We start from the raw sequence: 21103 nt of genomic DNA, 5'->3' as shown, positions 1-21103 counted from the left end.
TATTTATGGCAATTTAAAGGTCAAGAAGAGTGTCTTGTTAAGCTTGTTTTTACACTTGTTTCTTTAATGATCGCGGTAGTAGTGGAGCGGAGAGAGAGAGAGAGAGAGTATAGGGTTCATACATGTTTGAAGTAAGCGGAAGAACAAACGAGGATAGCGGGGAAGACTTCTGTTGGTAAACTATTGCAAAGGTGCGAGACAAAACTTGCCTGCTGCGATGTTCCCCATCAAAAGCTTGCTTATAGTCTGCTTGTGACGGAGTAGAGAAGGTTTAGCAGGTTGGGAACTTTTGAAAATGCCATCCAGGCGATAAATATTATTTAAGAGAGACTAATGTTGATATTCACTTCCAAGTCTTATTAAATTAGTTGCACACAATTTACTACAAGCACACACATTAGTTACTACAAATTTTTTCAAGAATTTGCAATAACACGGCATCAAGACGAAGACAAAACACACCGGTGAGCCAAAAAAAATCTTGCACTAAAATGAACAAAAATTCACAAACTAAGAACTCCATCGACATTATGATTAAATACAAATTTGCCACTGAACTGAAAATATCCCGCACCATGAAAATGAAATAAAAACTTGTTGCTAAATCGAAAATATAATTCGCCGCAAAGATGACAGTTGACCTCGTCATCAAGATGAAATAAGAACACACCGTAAAGATAAAATGAAAGCTCATTATTAAGGTGAGAAACAAAACTCACTACTCGAAATGAGTTTTTATTAAGATTATTCGGGCCCTTTAAGCAAAGATTTGGGGAAACAAGTATGTTGAATTTCATCCTATTGGTTACATTCTTGAGTAATTTCGATTTTATATAACTGTCCATTAAGCGCAATGCGCAAAATAGGGCGTCAAATCTCCTAAATCAAGTTGCCATTACTCTTTTACGAGTTTATAGTGGATGTGCTGAGCTGCGCTACGATTCTGCATACATATAGTCAGATTGTTCAAAATCCTACACAATTCTACAAGTTTATGTTTTAGTCAATCGAAACCCCAATGTGATTTTCACAAGTCTTTTATTGCCGTAGAATAGAATTTTTACTCCAACCTAACACTGCACTCTTATCCTAATGAAAATAACAAAAAATTTTCCACCATAATCATTGTTGTTGTTATTGTTATTATTATTATTGTTATTATCTGATATCAAATTGCTACCATTCAGAGTTCGTTTACCTCCTTTTGTGGTTACTTTTTCGGTTTGTTTTCTTTTTTATAACATTCGTTTGAAATGCGGCTTCTACTTGGCTTTATGTTAATACCACAAAGTTTCTCTTCTGGTCAATTGCGAGCAATTATGATTAAATCATTGAATTTGTATTCTATGCCTGGATATACTTTCTTTTTTTTTTGCGCATGTTTTAAACAATTGTGAATAAGTTTTTCAATGCTGATGCCACTTTAGCACGGTCTAGCAATTGCAAAGCGAAACCAACTTCTCAGTAATCGTAATTGCCTGTAAAATGTCAAGTGCTTTCCCATATCATTATACAATTGAGAGAAAGAAAAAAAAAAAACAAAAAACAACAACAATAACAACAACAACTGCAATGTATACAAAATTTCTAAAGGATTTCGAGCGCTACAAGCAAACAAACAACTGAAGTCACAACAGGAACAGAAAAACGCATTAAACAGGTATTAAGAGCGATGAGCAATGTAATCAATATCCAGTCTTGGCTTTTTATGTCTTTTTACCTTTTTCTCTCTCTCTTTCTCTCTCTCTCTCTCTCTCTCTCTCTCTCTCTCTCTCTCTCTCTCTCTCTCTCTCTCTCTCTTGATTATTATAAATAAATAAAAAGTTATGATTTTCAATCATACTTCACATTGACGCACACATCTACATACACACACATAAAATTCACAAAATTCTCGTCACTTCTCTGTTAAAAAAGCGTAATTAATATTTTGCATTGTTTTCAAAATTTTCAATGATTTGCAAATAATCCACTTTCATGATGGCTTAAATCAAATAAAGAGAAGAAAAGGAAGAGGAAAAAGTTATGAATTATTCATGTTTCATGCAGTGATTACAATCTTTGTCTTAATCAGGAAAATCTAAATTTTTCGATTTCATTTTCAGAAGTTTGCGGAAATTTTATTCACAAAAGGAAGCAAAAAGATTACGCTTAGACTAAGCCGACCATTAAATGCCTTACACAGCCTTCATCTAATAAAATTTACTTCTGTGGTAGAATAACAAAAACTTTACAACGTTTCCGGGCAAAGACGTGTTTTTCATGGGAGCCGTAATAGGAGAGACAACTGTTAACCTGAACTCATCCGCTCAAAATTTAACAAATTTAATTTTCTTGACAGAGATTTTATTTGTTTCTCACCTCTTTTCGTGAAAAAGGCTTACTTCTCATGAGAATCCTTCTATCAGGTGTGTTTAAAAAATTGAAGGTGAGTTTTTATTTTTCTCGAAAAATTCAAAGCAATCCACTCCTTTAGATATAATATACTTGTGCTAACATTTTTTCCTATCCTCAAACCTCTTCTGATAAGCACTTTTTGGAATGACCTTGAGCTCTGCTAGCAATACTATCTCCATCTCCTGATAAGAATTAGCTGCGCCCCGGTTTATTCTCAATATGTAAACTATTCATTTGGTTGCTTCAAGCCTCTTCAACGCCATGCAAGTTTAAATTAGTTTTGCTATATTTTCGCATTTTTTTTAAATAATGACATTTGGACGTATTTTTCTTATCTTTGGTTTTTTGTATCTTTTTGCTATTCAAGCACTTTACAGTTATAGGTTTTTTAGTGTTTATGTATAATGTATATTATTACTTAATCGTGGCAGGGCCTTTCATGAGTCTTTTTAGACAAGGGCCACGTTCGGTTAATACGACGAATGAAGCATGATAATGGTGTTATGTTCGGCCAAAAAGTACGACTTTTTTTTTTGTTCAAAATTTCATTATTTCGCAACTAACTTCGTTGCCAAGTTGGCTGATACTCTTGAGGGCATACGTACCAACATGACAAAAAAAAACTCGAAAATCCATTCTCATGAGAAGTTAGCGTTTACATGTGGTGGGATCGAAAAAATGAACATACAGAGTTCAAACTTTATACACTCTTGTCGACCAATTTTTAGCAAAAAATATGAAGATTAGACATTTTTGCCAGAAAAAGATTTGTTTTTTAATAGAACCCTTATGTGGAGAAAGAGCTAAAAAAATAGTCTAAGCCAATCCAATTATCCACATATATATTTTCTGTATCAAAACATTAGTTGTAACCGATTTTTATTATGAATAACGTGAAAATGACTGTTTTTCCATAAAGAGACTGCTTTCAAATGAGATATTATATGGGAAGTGGGCGTAAACCTATTTCGATTCAATCTACAACAGCATAGCTGCTTAAGGCGGCACATGTCAGTGTGCTAAACTTCTTCAAAATATCTCCAAAATTGCGACCTGAAGAATGATAACAAAAATACATATCACAAGAATAGATGGACAGACAGGCTTAAATCGATATAATAAAAGGTGAGTCTCGATTAAGTCGTTCCGGATGTTGCATACACCTACTCAAGCTTAATATGTTTTGTACTACAAGTGATGTGAGGGTAAAGTAATGGTTTCTCTTTAGAAAAGGACAATGATTTACTAATTTTATTTATATACATATATATATTTGATAGCACTCAAACATGGAGGTAGTGGACCCGGATCCTCCTATCCGTCAGTATCTCTACATATCTGCCTCACTTCCTAAGTCTCCCGAAATCGCAAAAAGTGGAAAAAGTGAGAAAAATCTTCAAAGCTTATTACGTATTGTCTTGGTCTCATTCCATTGTCTACAAGATTCAAAAACTAAACATAACCCATGAAACGAAGATTCACAAACACTGTCGTCCATAACTTACAAATAATTGATTTTTATAAATTTCGAAATGAAGTTATATTAGCTCTATTTAAAAAAAATTGCAAGAATAACTTTCTTACCTCAGTTATGAAAAGAATGGACCTTTCAAACGTGGCATACGTAAAATTCATCCCAAATCGGTACATATACGTAAATATGGGAAAGTTGAAGCGTCTTCATAAGTTGGCGCAAACCTCCTTTCCATCTTTTCCAAACATATTGCATGGATGTCAGAAATGCGTAAGAATAGGACCATAAACTAAAGGACCAAGCTATGTTGTACATTTCCAACCCACGGCGATGGATATAAAAGAAACCTTAGCGACCTTGCTTTAGTTTTGCTATTTCGTACAACCAACTCCCGATATAGAGTAGGTAGAGCGTGATACATTTCAAGTTATAGCCTTTATGAAGTGTTCACATTCCGAATTGTCAGTCTATCTGTCTGTCCATCTGTCCTCTTTAAATTGGAGGACTAATTTTACAATTTCTCGACTTTACAGTACAGATTACAAATAAATATAATCTTTTCTTACAAACGTGCCTGATACATTTGAAAAACTTCCCCTAACGAAATTTTAAAGAATTTTCTTAAAAAAGACAAAAAGTGTATAGGAAATAATTTTATAACTCTTCACATACCTTTTCAACCTGATCGTCTCAGAATTCAATACCAGGCTACGCTTCTTATATTCACGGCTAACCTAAGGAACAAATTGTTGCTAAATATTTGCTTAAGACTGTGATTGTGTGTGACCAAGGTTCTTCCTAAGTTCAATGTACATCTCTTCTTACCTTTACACATATCCAATTGTAAAGGAAGTAATTTTATAAATCCCGACCAGATTGTCTCAGAATTCAATATTAAGCTACGCTTCTTATATTCACGACTAACCTAAGGAGCAAATTGTTGCTAAATATTTGCTTAAGGCTGTAATTGTGTGTGACAAAGGTTCTTCCTAAGGTACATCTCTTTCTACCTTTACACATATCCATCTGTATAGGAAATAATTTTATAAATCCCGACCAGGTCGTCTCACAATTCAATATAAAATTACTCTTCTCATATTCATGACTAAATACTGTTGCTAAATATTTGCCTAACGCTGTAATTGTGTGTGACCAAGGTTCTTCCCAAGGCCAATGTAAGTCTTCTTTTACTTTTACAAATTTAAATTTGTAATATGAAAATTCGATCAGTATATTGTTTAAGTCTCTGTTTGGTGTTTAAAATTGGCCCTAAAGTGAATATAACTGAGTTCCTTCTCTGGCTGCGGTTTGTGAATTTGCTGTGACATAAATCATACTTTAATTCCTTTAATTGTTAAGGTTTAAATGCATATGTAATACTATAAGACACTCGAGCCGCTATGTGGTACGATAAGATATCCCACAGAAAACTTCACAAACATACTTCGTTCATATGTAAATGTTGCAGACAGAATAAACACACACATTTCACATATTTATGTAACGCATAGTATTTACTAGAAATTGTGGTTGAAGTTGCTTTTCATTATTATTCAGCTGAGGATGTCCCTTAACAGCAGGAATGCATAGACAGACAAACAGACAGACAGACAGACATATGAATCATCCACTCTACTACAAAAAAGAAGTTTTACAACAAAACCGTAGTAGTAGTAGCTTAGTAAATGATGTGGTTGGAATTTCGAAATTACTTGAAAAGCACAGGAGTAAAATTATGCTTAAGGCGAAGACACAAAACACGAAAGCATGCAAGTAACGAGTTCCTCTCTCTGGGAATTTCTTTATAATTTGTTTTGCTTTGTTTTGTTTTTGTTTTTATTTTCTTGTCCCATTATAAGGATATTTCAGAATTCTTTCACGACAAAATAGGTGAAATTGTTAAACAATAAAACAGCGTAAAGACAGCTTTGCACACATGCACAGGAACACGTGCAATTAAGCAATTGTCATAACGCGAATGTCGTTTGTCGCTGTTGCTATTGCTGTTACTATTGCTGTTGCTGTTGCTGTTGCTGCTACTAGTGCTGCTGCAGCTGCTGGTGTTGCCTACGCTGTCAGATTCATTCCTTCATTAAAATATCATCAACACACAATTTGCAATGCAATGAAAGGAAAAGTACTTAAGAGCTCTTAACTCAATTACAAAACTGAATAAAACAATTTAGAGCTTTTTCATATAAAACTCTTTGATGTGTGCTGCATGCAGCAGGGAAAGCAAAAAGGGAAGAAAAAAAAATTTGCAATAAAAAAAGAACCGTTTTTTTTAATGTCTTTAATTCATTCACATATGCTCCAGCATTGGAATTTTAAATATATATATATATCAAATATATATAAATATCAAATATATATATATATATCAAATACATATATATATATATCAAATACATATATATATATATATATATAACATATATATATATATATAACATATACAACATATATAACATTTGCTATAATTTTATTTTGTTTTATGCTCACAAATGCATACATACGTACATATGGAAGCATATGTTTTTTAAGCATAAAATCGCACGCTATACAAATTTATTTAATTAAATATTAATGCGGTAGTGTAGTGTTTGCGCTTCACTTACCAAAAGTGACACCATTTGTTTGCTGTTTCTCTTTGTCTTTCTCTTTATCCTTGTCCATTTTTTCGCCGCCCAACGGCTCCAATTCGATGCCATCCATTGTGGCCACTTTGTAGTCCCGTTTTGACATATTGCCACAGCACAAACCGCAACATAACATTTGATCAATTTTGAACCCAATTTTTACTTCTTGTTCCTTTTTATATTTAGTGGATGTGTTGGTAATGGAAGCGTTCGCTACAGTGGAGGGGGAGGAACAGAAGGTGGCTTTAAAACAAATTTTATCCACTTTGTTGTTGTCAGATAAACTAAGAGGACAAAAGTATAATAGATTAGTTGTGTGGTGGTGGTGGTGGTAGTGGTGGTAGTGATGATGGTGGTGGTTGATCGGTTAGTTGTTTTTGATTGTTTGCTTGATTGTTGGTGGTTAATAGTTGGTGTTGCTCTTCTACTTTATTTACTTTCTTATGAGGTTGGGATAAAGTTTGGATTCTGTGTATTTCAATGTAAATTTGATTTGTTTGTTGTTGTTATTCTTGTTGTTGTTGTAAATTCACAATTATAGTTGATTATCGCATTCAATTTTATAGAAATGTTTGTGTTGTCTTAAACTCTTATGTTGTTTCTTCTGGTGGTATTTTTTTAAGTTTATAAAATTGGTCCTAGATCTGTAAAAGAAAAGAAACAGAAAAGAGAAAAAAATTACTTCTTAATTAATTTAATTAGATGCTGCCGATCCCTCTCTGGGTATATATTTATAATGGAAAGAATATTCTTAAGGTTCCATCAATAAAAACTCGAAATAGACTTGTCCGTCCGACTGTCCATTTATTTGCACTCACTCTGCAATGCAAACACTTCGAAAAAAAAAAATAAGAGAGAGAGAGAGAGAGAGAGAGAGAAAGATACTAATAAACAAGCGCTCACTAGCTGATTAACGTAACCTTAACAAAATTCGGAACTGAGTTAATGCAATAAGTTTCGTGACTACTCTGTCAAGAATGCCTTAAAGATAAAAGTACTTTCATCTGATTCATATTTTCGCGTTTGGAATTATGTTACCCATATTCGTACATCGATCCTTCGTCCCTTGACAAATCTCGCGCGATAAAAATCTGCCATTAATTCCATGAACGAAACGAAAGAAATGTTGTTAATGCATATAAAAACACGTAAAAATATTATTCTGGGACAAGACTACAAACTGGACAGACGGACAGACAAAAAGTGGATTTCATTTCAAATGCTTTTAGATGTTTTATATATATCCGCACAAATTTAATATACCCTTTTGCGATTATTGGTGTAGCATATAACAAGCTAAATTGTGACGACATGGTGGGCCAAGGTCGACTTTAACTAACCTGCACTTGATATAATTCAAAACCTATCTTTGTCATAAAATGTTAAAATTTATATATTGTTGCTATATGAAGGCTTACTGTTCTGCGAGAATTATTTCATTGGAAACCGTTTTATATACAGACTTACATAAAGAAATTTAACCCATACATTTACATATCAAAACATTATGTTGCTACTACTACTTTTACTACTGTATACTGTATACTGCTTGCAGGATAGTTTACATAGAAGGGAGATTTATGGGTGAAAGAATGGAAAAAAAATAATTCAAATGAAGTGCCAAGGATATTTGCCTTTACTGCCCAGATCACCTCCGGCATTCCCATTACATTAACGTCTTCCATTCTCGATGTTGTATTGCGTTTGCTTTTTACTGCTTATTACGATTCTATAGCACTTTGCCTTGATTTAGGAAGATAAAATAACGCTTACCGCGCCTGGCCTCTTGCTTGGCACAGAACTCGGCCAAAAAGCATGCCACGAGCACTACGGCAAGATCACTTATAACAAACATAGTATTCGTATAAGGAGAAGTCATTATTTAGCCAATGCTTCCAGACGTGATCACGCACATAAGGTAGCCTGACAAACAGAAAGCGAAAATCGCCTGAAATCTCTCTCATGAAAGCGTGTCTTTAGAAAACACATTGGACATCGTGAAAAGACAAGACAAAGGACAAACGATTTTAAGAAATTTTGGTCAAACTTTGTACATTCACTCTTAAACATTATCCGTCTCGTGTTTCCTTGAGAAAATTGACGAACTGAGAAAAAATTGAAATGACCTTTAAAACAAAGAACAACATGCACAAAGTGTATCATTATCAATGATAATAATAATAATAATAATAATAATAATAATAATAATAATCTGCATTGAAAGCAATATAATTATGCGCAAGAGTAGGGTATGTTCAAGGAGAAATTAAAAAATCTCAAAATTCATATGTACGTATGCGTGTGCACACATATAGCTATCTACTCATCTACAGAGGAGGACATTGACTATTGAAACTTATTGAATGATGCCTATGTAATTGTATTTATCGTACAGATACATCTGTGTTGGCCTATAGTTGTGTATACGGCGAAAGCAAGGTAAGCTGTTTTAACCTCAATAGACAAACTGTACTTTCAGTATGCAATATACTGCAACGCTTACACCATATTGTATGTTGTATACACTGTAGAACATACTTTTTAATGGGCACTTCTTCATTCAATTATTGCACTCTGCAAAGGCATTGAATTGAGATTTACTTAATTACCGAGCAACTAACAACTATGTTTATTTATACGCTTCATTATTTCTAAAGTACTTGTCGAAGAAAATAATAAAAAAAGAAATCTTTGTGAAAAATGTAAACTTTTTTCTTACACTTAAATTAGTTAGTTGCCTTGTTGTCTTGTTGTCTTGTTGCCTTGTATAATGTTGTATGCGATTTCATTTACTTGCAAGTATATTGGCTTTTTACATGCCTTATACGTGAACTTACTGACGGCATCAACAAGTTTATTATCATTTATTTAGCTCATCGTTATTTCAGAGTTTTCAACATTTCAGTCGTTTAGAAATGTAGAAGACTGTGTAAATATTCATTGAACTCTTTATTGTCGAACATATCGCAGGAAAGCCGGTGTTTCCCCATGACGTTGTGCTCCTTAGAAAAGTGCCCTTAAAAATTGAGCATCAACGTTTGAAGCATAGTTAGCAATATTCAAGTTTCAGACTTTAACCACCCACCCGCCCATACATATACATTCAAATACTTATCATCATACCACCCCCTCAGGCGACTTCCTCCGTTCACAATACATGAAAACGTTTGATTGTGTCTCTGTTCAGTTGTGTTCAGTTAGTTTTCTGTTAATAAATTCATAAATCGATACGGGCGCGTATTTGGTTTCTTTCTTGTTTTTCTTTTTTCTTTTTCTAACTCTTTTTAATGACTCCCGTACGTGCTGGCAACCAATTTCATGTTTAAAAATTCACAGATAATTATCAAGTTTTAGGTCGCAATTGATTCGCTTGGAGCTTGTGCGTACTTGCCACCTTCTACGATTTATTTTTACATAATTACATCTATTGTCTGTCCGTCTTATGTTCTTGTCTTCAACATACACGCCACAATTTCGTACATATTTTAATGGAATTTGGTACACTGACCTGTTTTGGCCCAGGATTTACGCTAATGAAAATGGCTCCGGGCGGATCACTTTTTCGATCACTTCCCAAATAATGCCTTGTTTTAAAAAATTCGTTATATGAACAAGTATATTAAGCGAAGCGGTCTAGGGCGTTTAATGGTGGGCCGTGTCCCAACATAGTGTTTTTACTTGCTTTCAGGATATCAGTGGTTAAGATTTTCCAGTTTTATTTAAAGATAATAGATTAACACTCAAAAATGAAACCCATAGTGCAAAGCACAAGTGCAAAATTACACATTCAAGATCTTCTGAAATTCTTTATCGAATAAGATAAAGCCTTTAGAGCGATGCCTGTCTGCCTGACTTCCTGCCTATCCATTAGTTCGCTGGTCAGGAAGACTAGCTGACCTTTTACACATTCACTCTTATATAAATAGCACAAGTTACGCTCACATATGGATACAATTTACTAATAATATGTAAAGTAATCGAGCAAAGAAACACCAAAAATTTGAATCAATTTTTTTTGTCTTTAGGATATTCAGAAACTTCGTAGCCTAGCTCATGGACTTGCTAATCGCAAGGTAATTGCTTTATGCGACCTAAGTGTGACGTAGTAAATTTATATTAAATCACTGTACTGAAACAATTATCGCCACCATCTTCAGAAACTTAAATTTTGTAGCCAAGAAAGGCATTATTTATTGTTAGAAAATTTTGACAGTTGAGGACTCAAAGAATGGTTTCATTCCATTTGGGTCGAGAAATATTTACAATTGCCTATTTTCTTTCAAAATATAGCCTCGTAAAAGAAAGCATAATCCGGCTTAACGCACTATATGGCACTATATAATTTTTTTGTGGTCGTTGAATAAACTTCGATTTTTTCACCGAAACGTATAAAAATTTCTCAAGGCATGTTTTCTACATTTGCTTTTCCATAAATAAAATCGCAACATCTATTCCATTCTTTCACTGAGCGTTCTACGCCTTCTTCTTTCAGCGTATTATACGATTACAATTATTCCGTCGTGTTACACGAATTCGCCTTGTACGCACCTGTGTATATAGGAAAGTCCGTTTACCTTGCATTGCTTTGTAAAAATACTTTGGAATCGAGATTGACTTTTGCGATATTTCGTTTCGCGATAATTTTCATATTGCGTGGAGTCGATTGCTTTTCAAATTTATACTTATAGTTTTGCTTCTGCCTTGACTTTAACTCCTCTTCGGCCTAAAGTAACACAATAGCGCAGATGGGAAGGATGGGGGAAAATGAGTTCAACAGAATCAAGAAAGCACTTAGAGAACATATTTATGAATATATTTGTTGCCAAGGTAGTAGCGAAATTAATATATGCACTGAGAGATGATGCAAAAGTAATTTTAAAATATTCGTAAGCAAACACAATTGACATCAATATTGAACGATTTTATAATGCAAGCGAATATTTAGTGACACTTTGACAGCGCAGTGCATAAAACATTTGTATTAAAACAATACGAATGACGACGAGATGAATAAGTATTAAAAAGGCAGAGTAGAGCGGTCATTGAACTAACAACAATAATTTTGTTGTGCTTTTGCAAATGCAAATGAGAAAAAGGGAATTGTGTGTAAAAGTATTAAAAGTATTTCTGTTTTTCTTTTTATTTTCTTTTCCTTTTTTTCCTTTTTTTTTATTTTTTTTACTTCTTGTGCTGAAATCAAAAGAGTTTGTCATTTTATTTCTATAAAACAGGAATTCGTACAGAAGACGAGAGATGGATGAGCGTGCATTTGTGTATGTGTTGGCAATTTCCATTTGTTGCTTGCTTTCAAAGTGTATTGTTTTAGCGAGTAGTAAGAGCACGCAGCACACGATCTATATAGCTGTGCATGTATATGAAGTCAACATAACACCCATACACATACACACATGCAGCATACTGCATTACGTATATATTTCGACTTCCTTTTTGCAATGGTGCTGATATGTTAACGTTGCTGTTGGTGTTGGTGTTGGTACTGGTGTTAATGGTATTTATATTCTACGTGTGTTCATATTGATGTATGCGTGTGTGTTTGTGTGCGTTACGTTTGTAGCCATTTGTGTTGCTTTTTTTTTTTTCTTTTAAACTTGTTGTAAATGTCATATTACGTTTCTTATTTGTTGACTTGATATGACGAACGGAATCTCCCCTATATACGGCATACATTTTATATTAAGGAGGTTAATGAAAACCGCAACAATAAAAGAACAATTCTCTGCTCGTTGTTAGGCTTTTTTTTTTATATTTTTTTTCAATTTGTTTTCCTTTCTTTGTCTCTTGTTTATTATTGTTATTGCTATTGTTGTTGTTGGTAAGCAGGCAAACAACAGAAAAAAGGAGCACGTATGTGAGTACTTCTGTCCATTTGTATTTTGCATAAGTATTCCATATATTCTTTAAGAAAGAAAATGCGCGTGTGCGTGTGTGTACTTGTTTGCCCTCTAGGTAAGAGGAATAAAGTTTTAACTGAAAATATGTTTAGTCTATAAGAAACGTTACGGCATCTACCCATACATTTCTATTTCCATTTGAATTATATCATTCAATAAAACACATAAACGCACATAATAAGTCTCAGTAACTCGTGATATTTTTATTAAATAAACACTCAAAAAAAAAAAAAAAAAAAAAAAAAAAAATTAGAAAACCTTGAGGCCATTTATACATATTATGTACCTAACCGTGGTTGTTGTTGCCCAACAAGCAGAACACAACAGCCTGCTTTGTTATTACACCCATAGAACACCTGTCCTTAAAATGTTATATCCAACGTTTTCATGGATGGAAAGAGTAGGAGAATGTATGAGTTTAAAAACAATTCTATTTTTATACCAAGCATTAAAGACTCGAGGTATACTAAATATGCCGATTTGCTAAGAGCATGCAAAAATACGTTTGAAATCACTTAAAATTACCCGCGTAGTTATATTTTTACACAATAAAAGGAAAGAAATCATGAAAAAAAAAATCGTACAAATGCAGAACACCGTAGAAAATAGATAAAATCCATTGACTTTACTGAAAACAGCTTTATATTTGATATAATTACTAATACCTACAAGCTGTGCAGACGAACTAAAAGATAATCGCATAAAAAGGGATATCGTTTAATATACATAATGGATTAGGAAATCATTTGATATATATTTGGCCAACGGGGGTTTTTTACTCGTTTGTACGCTTTTAAAAAGAATATATTTATTTATAAGTCGTAAATAATAATCGTGTAAAAAAGATTTCGTGTAAATGCATAGTGCAATAAAAAATTGATTCTATTTTCGTAAAAGAAGCAGCACGCATATAAGCTCTTATAAGAAACACCTTAACTTACATAACAACAAACTAAAAGTCAATGCGTGTAAAAAAAAATATCATTAAATAAAGATAGTGCTATAGGAAATGCACTGCTGCTTAATGCCACCGAAAATATTAGATGTGGGTACTTGGTCTTACAAAGAGCATATCTGTTTACGTTTTGTACAAATCTAAACCAAAAATAACCGCATAAAAAAGACCAATGTAAAGTATAAAAATATTGCATAAATACTATATATCTATAGCTCATAGATTCGAACCAGAAAGCCTTTACTGTAAAGTATGTATACTTAAGTTTTGAAAAATTCGATTTGGTATCTCTCTTACTTTCTCCACGTTAATCCTGTCAATAAAAACTAAGTCGTGCGAAAAATTGCATAACATACATCTAATCCTCCTTATGCACAGATATGAGCCAGAAAATAATTGTAAGCAAAAGTTTCACATAAAAACCGTTTTCAGTAGAATGAGAACCGTTTTCCCAAATTTTTTGTTCACAAAAACATTTGCCAGCATATATGAATTTTCTCATACGTATATAGAATAATTCAGGGATTGTTGTTACAGCAAATAAATAAATTGGGGGATATTTATCAAGCTACTCGCTTAAACGGAGTAAATTGAGAGAAATCGTATAAAAATAAACTTAAAAGAGTGGTTTTTAAAGTCCAAAAACATACGTGCATACATTTTTGATAAGCGGGAAATTTTGAATCGCTTGTCAGTCTATCGTTTCATTTATTGCTGGGTTTGCCAAATTGTTATAAGGTATGTTATACAGACAAGATCGAATATGAAAACATGTTTGAAAAAGCGGTTTGCTTATAACCAGAAATAATATAAATGAAAAACAGAAGCCGACCAAAACGGGAAGATCGAATTTCTATACGCTAAGCAGACGATCTAAAAGCATATTAAGTTCAAAATGTTAAAATTTTTGTTTCTATTCTACTCGTATCCACAGTATACTTAAATACCTTTCATAAATAAAGGGCGATGTCTTCTTTTTTAGATTTAATATATTCACTACGGGTGGAAACATTCACTCGGGGGATGTCCCCTATTCGTGCCACACGGCGACGGCCGCAAAGAAAGAAAGGCTCTCTCATGTAACGGAAAGTAGTATTTTTAACCAATGTCAGTATCAGATCAACTTTATGTTACGGACCCCACGTTACGGGCACCGCTTCTCTGTAGGGGACTGGGGGGTTAACATTTGTCCCTACAAACAACACTGCACGTACGGTTGCGCACAAGAAATACACGAGCAGAAACTTTCATGGAGTCAGACGGGCCATCGAAACTTTCTTAGCGAACGAGCTATTGACATTATACCCTGGACATAACATTCTACACCCTGGCCCATAATTTTGTGTGGGAAATGGAAAGAGATAGGGAAGCAACAGCAGTCTATTGGTTGTGTGTGCGATGCCTTTCCCAACTGAACACTTACTACGAGCAAATACGAGCAAAGTAAACCCCACCCCATTCATCTATTCGCAAACATGGTCTTGGTAATCGCAGATCTTATCTGCTCGCTCGCAAGTTCAGAATGTAGTAGTATGTTTATTGTAACGAATATGCAACAGTCCTATCTCTGTCTTATTGCGTTTACCGCACCATAGACTACCGCATTACCTAATCTAATGGGTATCCGAAATTCGCCCCAAAGCTGTTTACAGCTGTTCTCCTTGTTCGCTGAATAAAGTTTCCAATGTAAAATAGAACTGAATGGAATAAAATAACAATAACAACACAAACAAAAACAATATTAAAGGAATGTCTGCTTTGTTTAAAACAATTCAACACAATACATTTACCATTAATCGTCTTGTTTGTCAAGCACTTGAAGATTTAAAAAAAAAAAACCTACAACTTAACAATTCATTGGCAGCATTTACTCACTCATACATTCTGTGCATCAAAAAAAGAGAAAAAAAAATAAGGTATATGCATGTATGCGTACATAACAAACATATAATCGATTACTAAAGGGATTATAGCATAGAGGTTAATCAAAGGTTAAATATTTTTCTATTCGAATATTTTGTTGTTTGTTACATGTTAAGCCTCAAGTAAAGAGAAAATTAAATTTTGTTCGAAAACTAGTCAACAAAGTTAGCTCCCCACAGGTTGATTCACTTTAGTAAATCAAGCGATCAGGTTTAATAGTATTACTTAATATGAAAAATTTTTACACACAACAACAAAAATACCTTCTAAATATACAGCAACACCGAAATCCTCGTCTTACTACAGCTACACAAAATTGGTGATCGTAGAGAAAAACTCGACATTTTTATTATTACTACTGTATATTATTATAACTGTACAGAAAATATGGTAAGCCATTTTATTACTTCCTTAGCATAATGATTGCAAATTGAAGTGATGGTGCGGAGAGTGGGTACATTTTCCAAAATAAATAAAAATCGTAACCTTTTACTTATGGAAAATGTAGCAAAAAAAGTCAATATCCAAATTATTCCCCAGAGCCATTTAAAATACAGATAAAATAGAATATTCGATTGAACTGTGGTCACGCCCATATTTTTGAGAAAACGATTTACAATTTTTTGCATAGATTCTAAACGGTGGTTACCTAAGCTTGACACCAAAAAGCCTATTCGGTTTTTGATAAACAGAGGCATTCTAAGCGCTATAATTTACGTAAGCGTTTGCCTTCTATCTCGTAATTATGATAGGATATGACTGAAGACTTCTATATCGCTCTCTGTAAAATATTGCTACAAAATAACATACATACATCTCCATACATACATACCTACTAAATATCCACCAAAAATTACTATAAACTCGTAAGAGAAATACTATAAAGGGGCGAAATTTCAAAATTTCTAAGATTTTTGCATATGTATGGCTGGTGTAAGAATCCGAATTTATCCGACTTTTGAATCTGGCCCGAGCGAAGAAAAAAAAAAGTTTGAGACCATGCTCTAACCTGAAAATATTCATATCGTAAACTTTATTACGACAGGCAGGCAGACAAACAGACAGTCAAAGAAACAAAGCCTCTATCGTTGCACTCTTCAAGATGATTAAGAAGACATAAAGTTGATAAGATTTTCAAAGCAGACACCCGGGCGAACGCGACATTCATCGATTCCGTTATTGATTGAGACCTTTTAATCTAGATTGTCGCGAAAGCTGAAACTTGTAAGACGTACAAAGACTCCGACGCTTCAAATCCTCTTACGTTACCCGAAAATGTATAAGTAAATAATTCATTTATAGTTCATTTATTTAGACTTAGAGACAATTTTATTAAACTTAAACTCAATTTCCGTTTTCTTTCTTTTACGATCACCAAAAAAACACCTCGCGTCTCCGTAGTAGTAGTAGATTACTTCCTCTTTTCATGTTCAAGGTTATACGAGATATGCATAGCTTTAGAAGTCCTCGATCCATTGCAAACATTTATCAAATTTAAAAGTAGCATACTTTAAGGATATATATGAAAAAATAAATAAATAAACCAGTGCCTCGTGAATGTAAACGTATTTATATACATGTGCATGAACAAAGACTTTACTTACATTACTAATTACATATGTTGTGATAGTTAGAACGTTAACAAGATGAGAAGAAATCCTTTTCAATTTGTGTAAATTTGGCGCGAGGCCTTGAAATTATACTTTTATGTTTAACGCAAAAAAGCAAGCGCGAAACTTTTACACACATATGTATGTTGTATATAAGCGACTGGATATATAGAAAGGCAATATATATATATATATAAATATATATAAATATATATATATATATAAATTTAACGGTTACGTAGATTAACTGAAAAGAATTTATTTTCATTTACATGTGCATACATACATTCACGTTATAATTTATTATTATTTTTTTTACTTATTTACTTTCTTTTTTTTTGAAAATTATTCAAATGGAAAAATGAGAAGAGCACACATTGGAAAAGCAACGAACATTGAAAATGAAATGACCGTAGCGTTGTAAGCGAGTAATGGTTGTGTAGTCGATTTGAATGGAACGGAAAAAATGTAAAAGAACAGAATAAAGGGCAAAAAATGTGAATAAAATTTTTTTTTATTATTTTTTTTTATACAAATATTAAATTTTATTTTTTGTGCGGACCTTTAACGATAAAATAAATACACACCTTTATCTGTAAACATACACGCCGTGTTATAATAGAAGAGAAAACGCCCGCTTTAATAACTTAATAGACAACGTATAGACACAAACAAAAGAGATTTTCAAATAAATTTGCAGTTGTTGTCTTTCGATTGTATACAAAAGTCAGCTATAAAAAATGGGAACGCACAAAATTATATCTACACAAACAAACACATTAAACATGGAATATTGAAGCACATCCTCCCGCATACAAGTTCAGGTAAAGAAGAAAGTTACTTATTACACATAAATGTGTGCGACTGTGTGCGTGTGTGTCTGCTCTTTTTCTTTTTGTTTTTTTTTTTTTTTGTATACCGAAAATGAAACACTTTGTGCTTTGATATGATGATAGTCCGTCCTATTAGGAAAATTTATTGATAGAAGAATATTCAAAATTCTACTATAACTAGATGGATATGTATTCCAATGGTTGCCTTTAATACGGGGATAAAATTGTTCATGAAGATTATATATTTATTCTTTGTATGTAAAATTTTTCTAAAAATATAATTTTAGTTTTGTGTTTTTTTTTTTTAATTTTTTTTACTTTTGTAAATTTTCTAAATCACTGCTACGATGAGAAGTTATGTATAATTTTTAATTTTTTTTTTATGAAATTTCCTTTTCTTCTTTTATTAAATTTCACACAATACAAAAAAAGCAAGAAAAAAAACTTGTTTGATATTCACTTAATATCAGCACCGTTCAAAGCAAAAGCTGTACTCTTTCTGAACGTCTTAACGTATAACTAATAGCCTATAACTATGCTATATGTAATTTTTTTTTTTTTAGATATAAATCATCATCATCGACTTACTCTATCTCTCTCAAAATATATATGATAACATGTGCTGTAAGAAATCATTTTCAATTCTCTTGTGCTTTTTCTCTCTTTCCTATATTTGTTTATCTCTCTCACGTACATACAAAGCAAGCGTTCTTTCTCTTTACACATTTTACAATTGTGGAGGATTCATAAGCTGGAAAGGAAATAATGCTTTAAGAGATATTGAGTGAACTAAATCAAAAACGTGGCATAAATATTTCCGAAAGCTTTTGCAATGAAATGACCCGATCGACCAAATTAACGCGCCCATAATTAACAATATTAATTCAAATGTTAGTTAATGATGTATTGATTTGAGGCAAAACATATCAATGTTTCGTTCTATTATTATTATTATTATAATTTATTTTTACCAAAGGAATAAATTCTAGGACCAAAAAGTATGATGAACGCTAGCGACTAAGACTTTTGATCTCTTCTTTTTTTAAGGTTTAGCAGCTTTAATAAATGGATTGGTATAAAGTTCAAGGATGCGATGGGGTTAGATGCTTCGATAACTAACTAATCTTTGGATATGAAAATAGATCCAAAAAGTATACTTTTTACCGTAAGATTTTGTCCATAATCGCAGCTCGGAGGAGTAAATTTCTTAAGGATCTTTTAATGTGTTACAATGGCGTGTCCGAGTGTAATGCTTATAAAACTTGTCATCCCGACTTTGATTGGATATAGAGATGGCACCCGATTACGATTTACTTGCGAGTAGTGGCACTGTCGATTTTGTTCGAGAGTTTTCTCTTTAATTTTTTCCCTAATATATTTTTGAAAGTCAAACTTTTCCATTGTGCCGTCTATAATTAGTGGTGCGGAAGCTGCGGATTTATCCAAAATATATTAAATTCACGTAAATGGCTATGATATTTCTCACTTTGTTAATGGTGTCCTGGGTGATGTTTAAGAGATTGCGCATAGCTTTTATGATCGACAAACACACTGCGATGAAAGCCCTTTCAAGTTTAGTTGTGCGAGCAAGGTTTGTGGCCTGAAGAATATGTGCAGCTTCGATTGAAAATTTTGACACACTCTCGCGTAGGATGTCATTAATTTTTACTTGGCCTGCAGCATTTATTACTACGTAGGGAGCGAACAAATCATCACTCGTAAAACCATCTGTAAAAGGATGCCAACCAATGTATTCCACAATCTCAGTTTTCTTTACGATAAGCTCTGTGAACACGGAATTTGACGCACGTTCTTTTTTTTGTATGTTAAGAGTAAAATATCTAAGATTCTAGGACCAATATTTCTTACTCGCTGGACTCACCAATAAGGGATGGGGGTATACTCATTTTGTTATTTCTATCCATAAAAGCAAGCTTCGGATATCCTATAAAGTGTATCTATTCTTGATTAGCGTTAGATTTTGAATTGATTAAGCCGTGTCTGTCCGTCCTTTAGGTGTTTGTTGTTGGCACGCCCTGGTCGCGAAAAAGAAGATATGCACTTCAAATTTGGTCTCTGCAGGCATCTTGGTATTGAAAATGGACCAAATTGGTCAAAGCAGAAGCCTCCATTGGAGCGTAAACTGAACGCAACTCCGTTTTTCTTACCAAAAATTTGTTCCTTTTTGCTCGTTACTCAGGAATTATATAAGGTAGATAGCTAAAATTTTCTACATTTACTTTACGAAACACATGCCAAAAGGGCAATAATTTGTCATGCCCATACAAAATTGCAAGTAATTAAATTTTCTTTTTCTCAAAAAATATTTTGTTATATAAAGTTTTATGTTAGTAAACTAAAAGGTGGAAGACAAATTCTATTCGCTTTTCCATAACTATAAATAAAGGCATGGCGTGATAAAGATTTCAATAGTGATGTAGCAGGTATAGGGCAGCCGGTAAATACGTCTTGTGTGGGTAGAGGCTCCTCTTGAATATATGGATCTTGCATAGCCTGTTCTGAACTAATTCGTTTATTAGGATCCACTAACAGTAACTTTTGCAATAAATGGAATGCTTTGCTATCTGGTTTAACTTTGTGACGATCTACGTATTTGGCCAGAGGACAGGTCGAATACGAAGATCTTTTAAAATCTTTTGTCAAGATGTGGTGTTCAGGCATTTTTTGAATATCCTCCCAGTCTTTGTCTTGCGGTCTAATTAATCATGGCGATAGGGATTACTGGTTTTTATATCTTCCTGACGGCAGCAAAAAATAGGTTCGGATGTGAGTAGTTCGGCGAAAATACATCCTGTTGCCCAGATATCAATATGCATAGAACTATCCGCCAGGCAATGTTGATTTGAAAGATGACGACCCCAGCGGTCGCCCACATACGGCTGAAAATTCGCGATATAATGTACGCGAGGTAGTGGATGCCACTAACGTTCCCCGGACAACGGTACATAATCATTTAATCAAAATGAGATATATCGTCATTTAATTTCGCAACAAAAGAAAAGCAGCAAGAAACTTATGGGGCACCCTAATACATTATAAGTTTAGCAATGCGGTCAATTTTTTTCTAAATATATTGAAAGAATCATAGCAGGATTTCAGACTCGGTTGTAAGGCATACCAATATCATAATAGCAACACGAACAATAAAAGATCGTTCAGCGGATGAGATAGACACCCGTGGTATTAATATGCAAGTTTTTTCGTTCGATCTAGAACACTGCAGTTTTGGAGGCTCGAGTTGGAACGATTTTGTGAAGGTAGATAAACAACATGAATTTTAGATAATCGGAGAATTTTAAGAAAGCACGAGTGAAGGAGGACACATGGTGTCTAAGATTG

General features: G+C 33.4%; 1 protein-coding gene across 3 annotated transcripts in view; it reads right to left on the bottom strand.

Annotated features, from left to right (window-relative positions):
• The window catches only part of LOC119640082 (endoplasmic reticulum aminopeptidase 2), a 51240-nt gene extending 33195 nt beyond the window's left edge, over positions 1-18045 (bottom strand). For all 3 annotated transcript variants that reach the window (XM_038037859.1, XM_038037862.1, XM_038037861.1), the window contains exons 1-2: positions 17498-18045; positions 6490-7154 (exon numbers count right to left, since the gene is read on the bottom strand). In XM_038037859.1, the coding sequence (XP_037893787.1) occupies positions 6490-6646 (157 nt within the window). In that variant the 5' untranslated portion in view covers positions 6647-7154; positions 17498-18045. The remainder of the gene's footprint in view (positions 1-6489; positions 7155-17497) is intronic.
• Between the last annotated feature and the right edge of the window lie 3058 nt (positions 18046-21103).

The sequence above is a fragment of the Glossina fuscipes genome, unplaced genomic scaffold (genome assembly GCF_014805625.2).
Source record: "Glossina fuscipes isolate IAEA_lab_2018 unplaced genomic scaffold, Yale_Gfus_2 115, whole genome shotgun sequence".
NCBI classification, from domain to species: Eukaryota; Metazoa; Arthropoda; class Insecta; order Diptera; family Glossinidae; genus Glossina; species Glossina fuscipes.
Note: the sequence above shows the minus strand (reverse complement) of the source record. Positions and strands in the feature narration are given on the sequence as shown.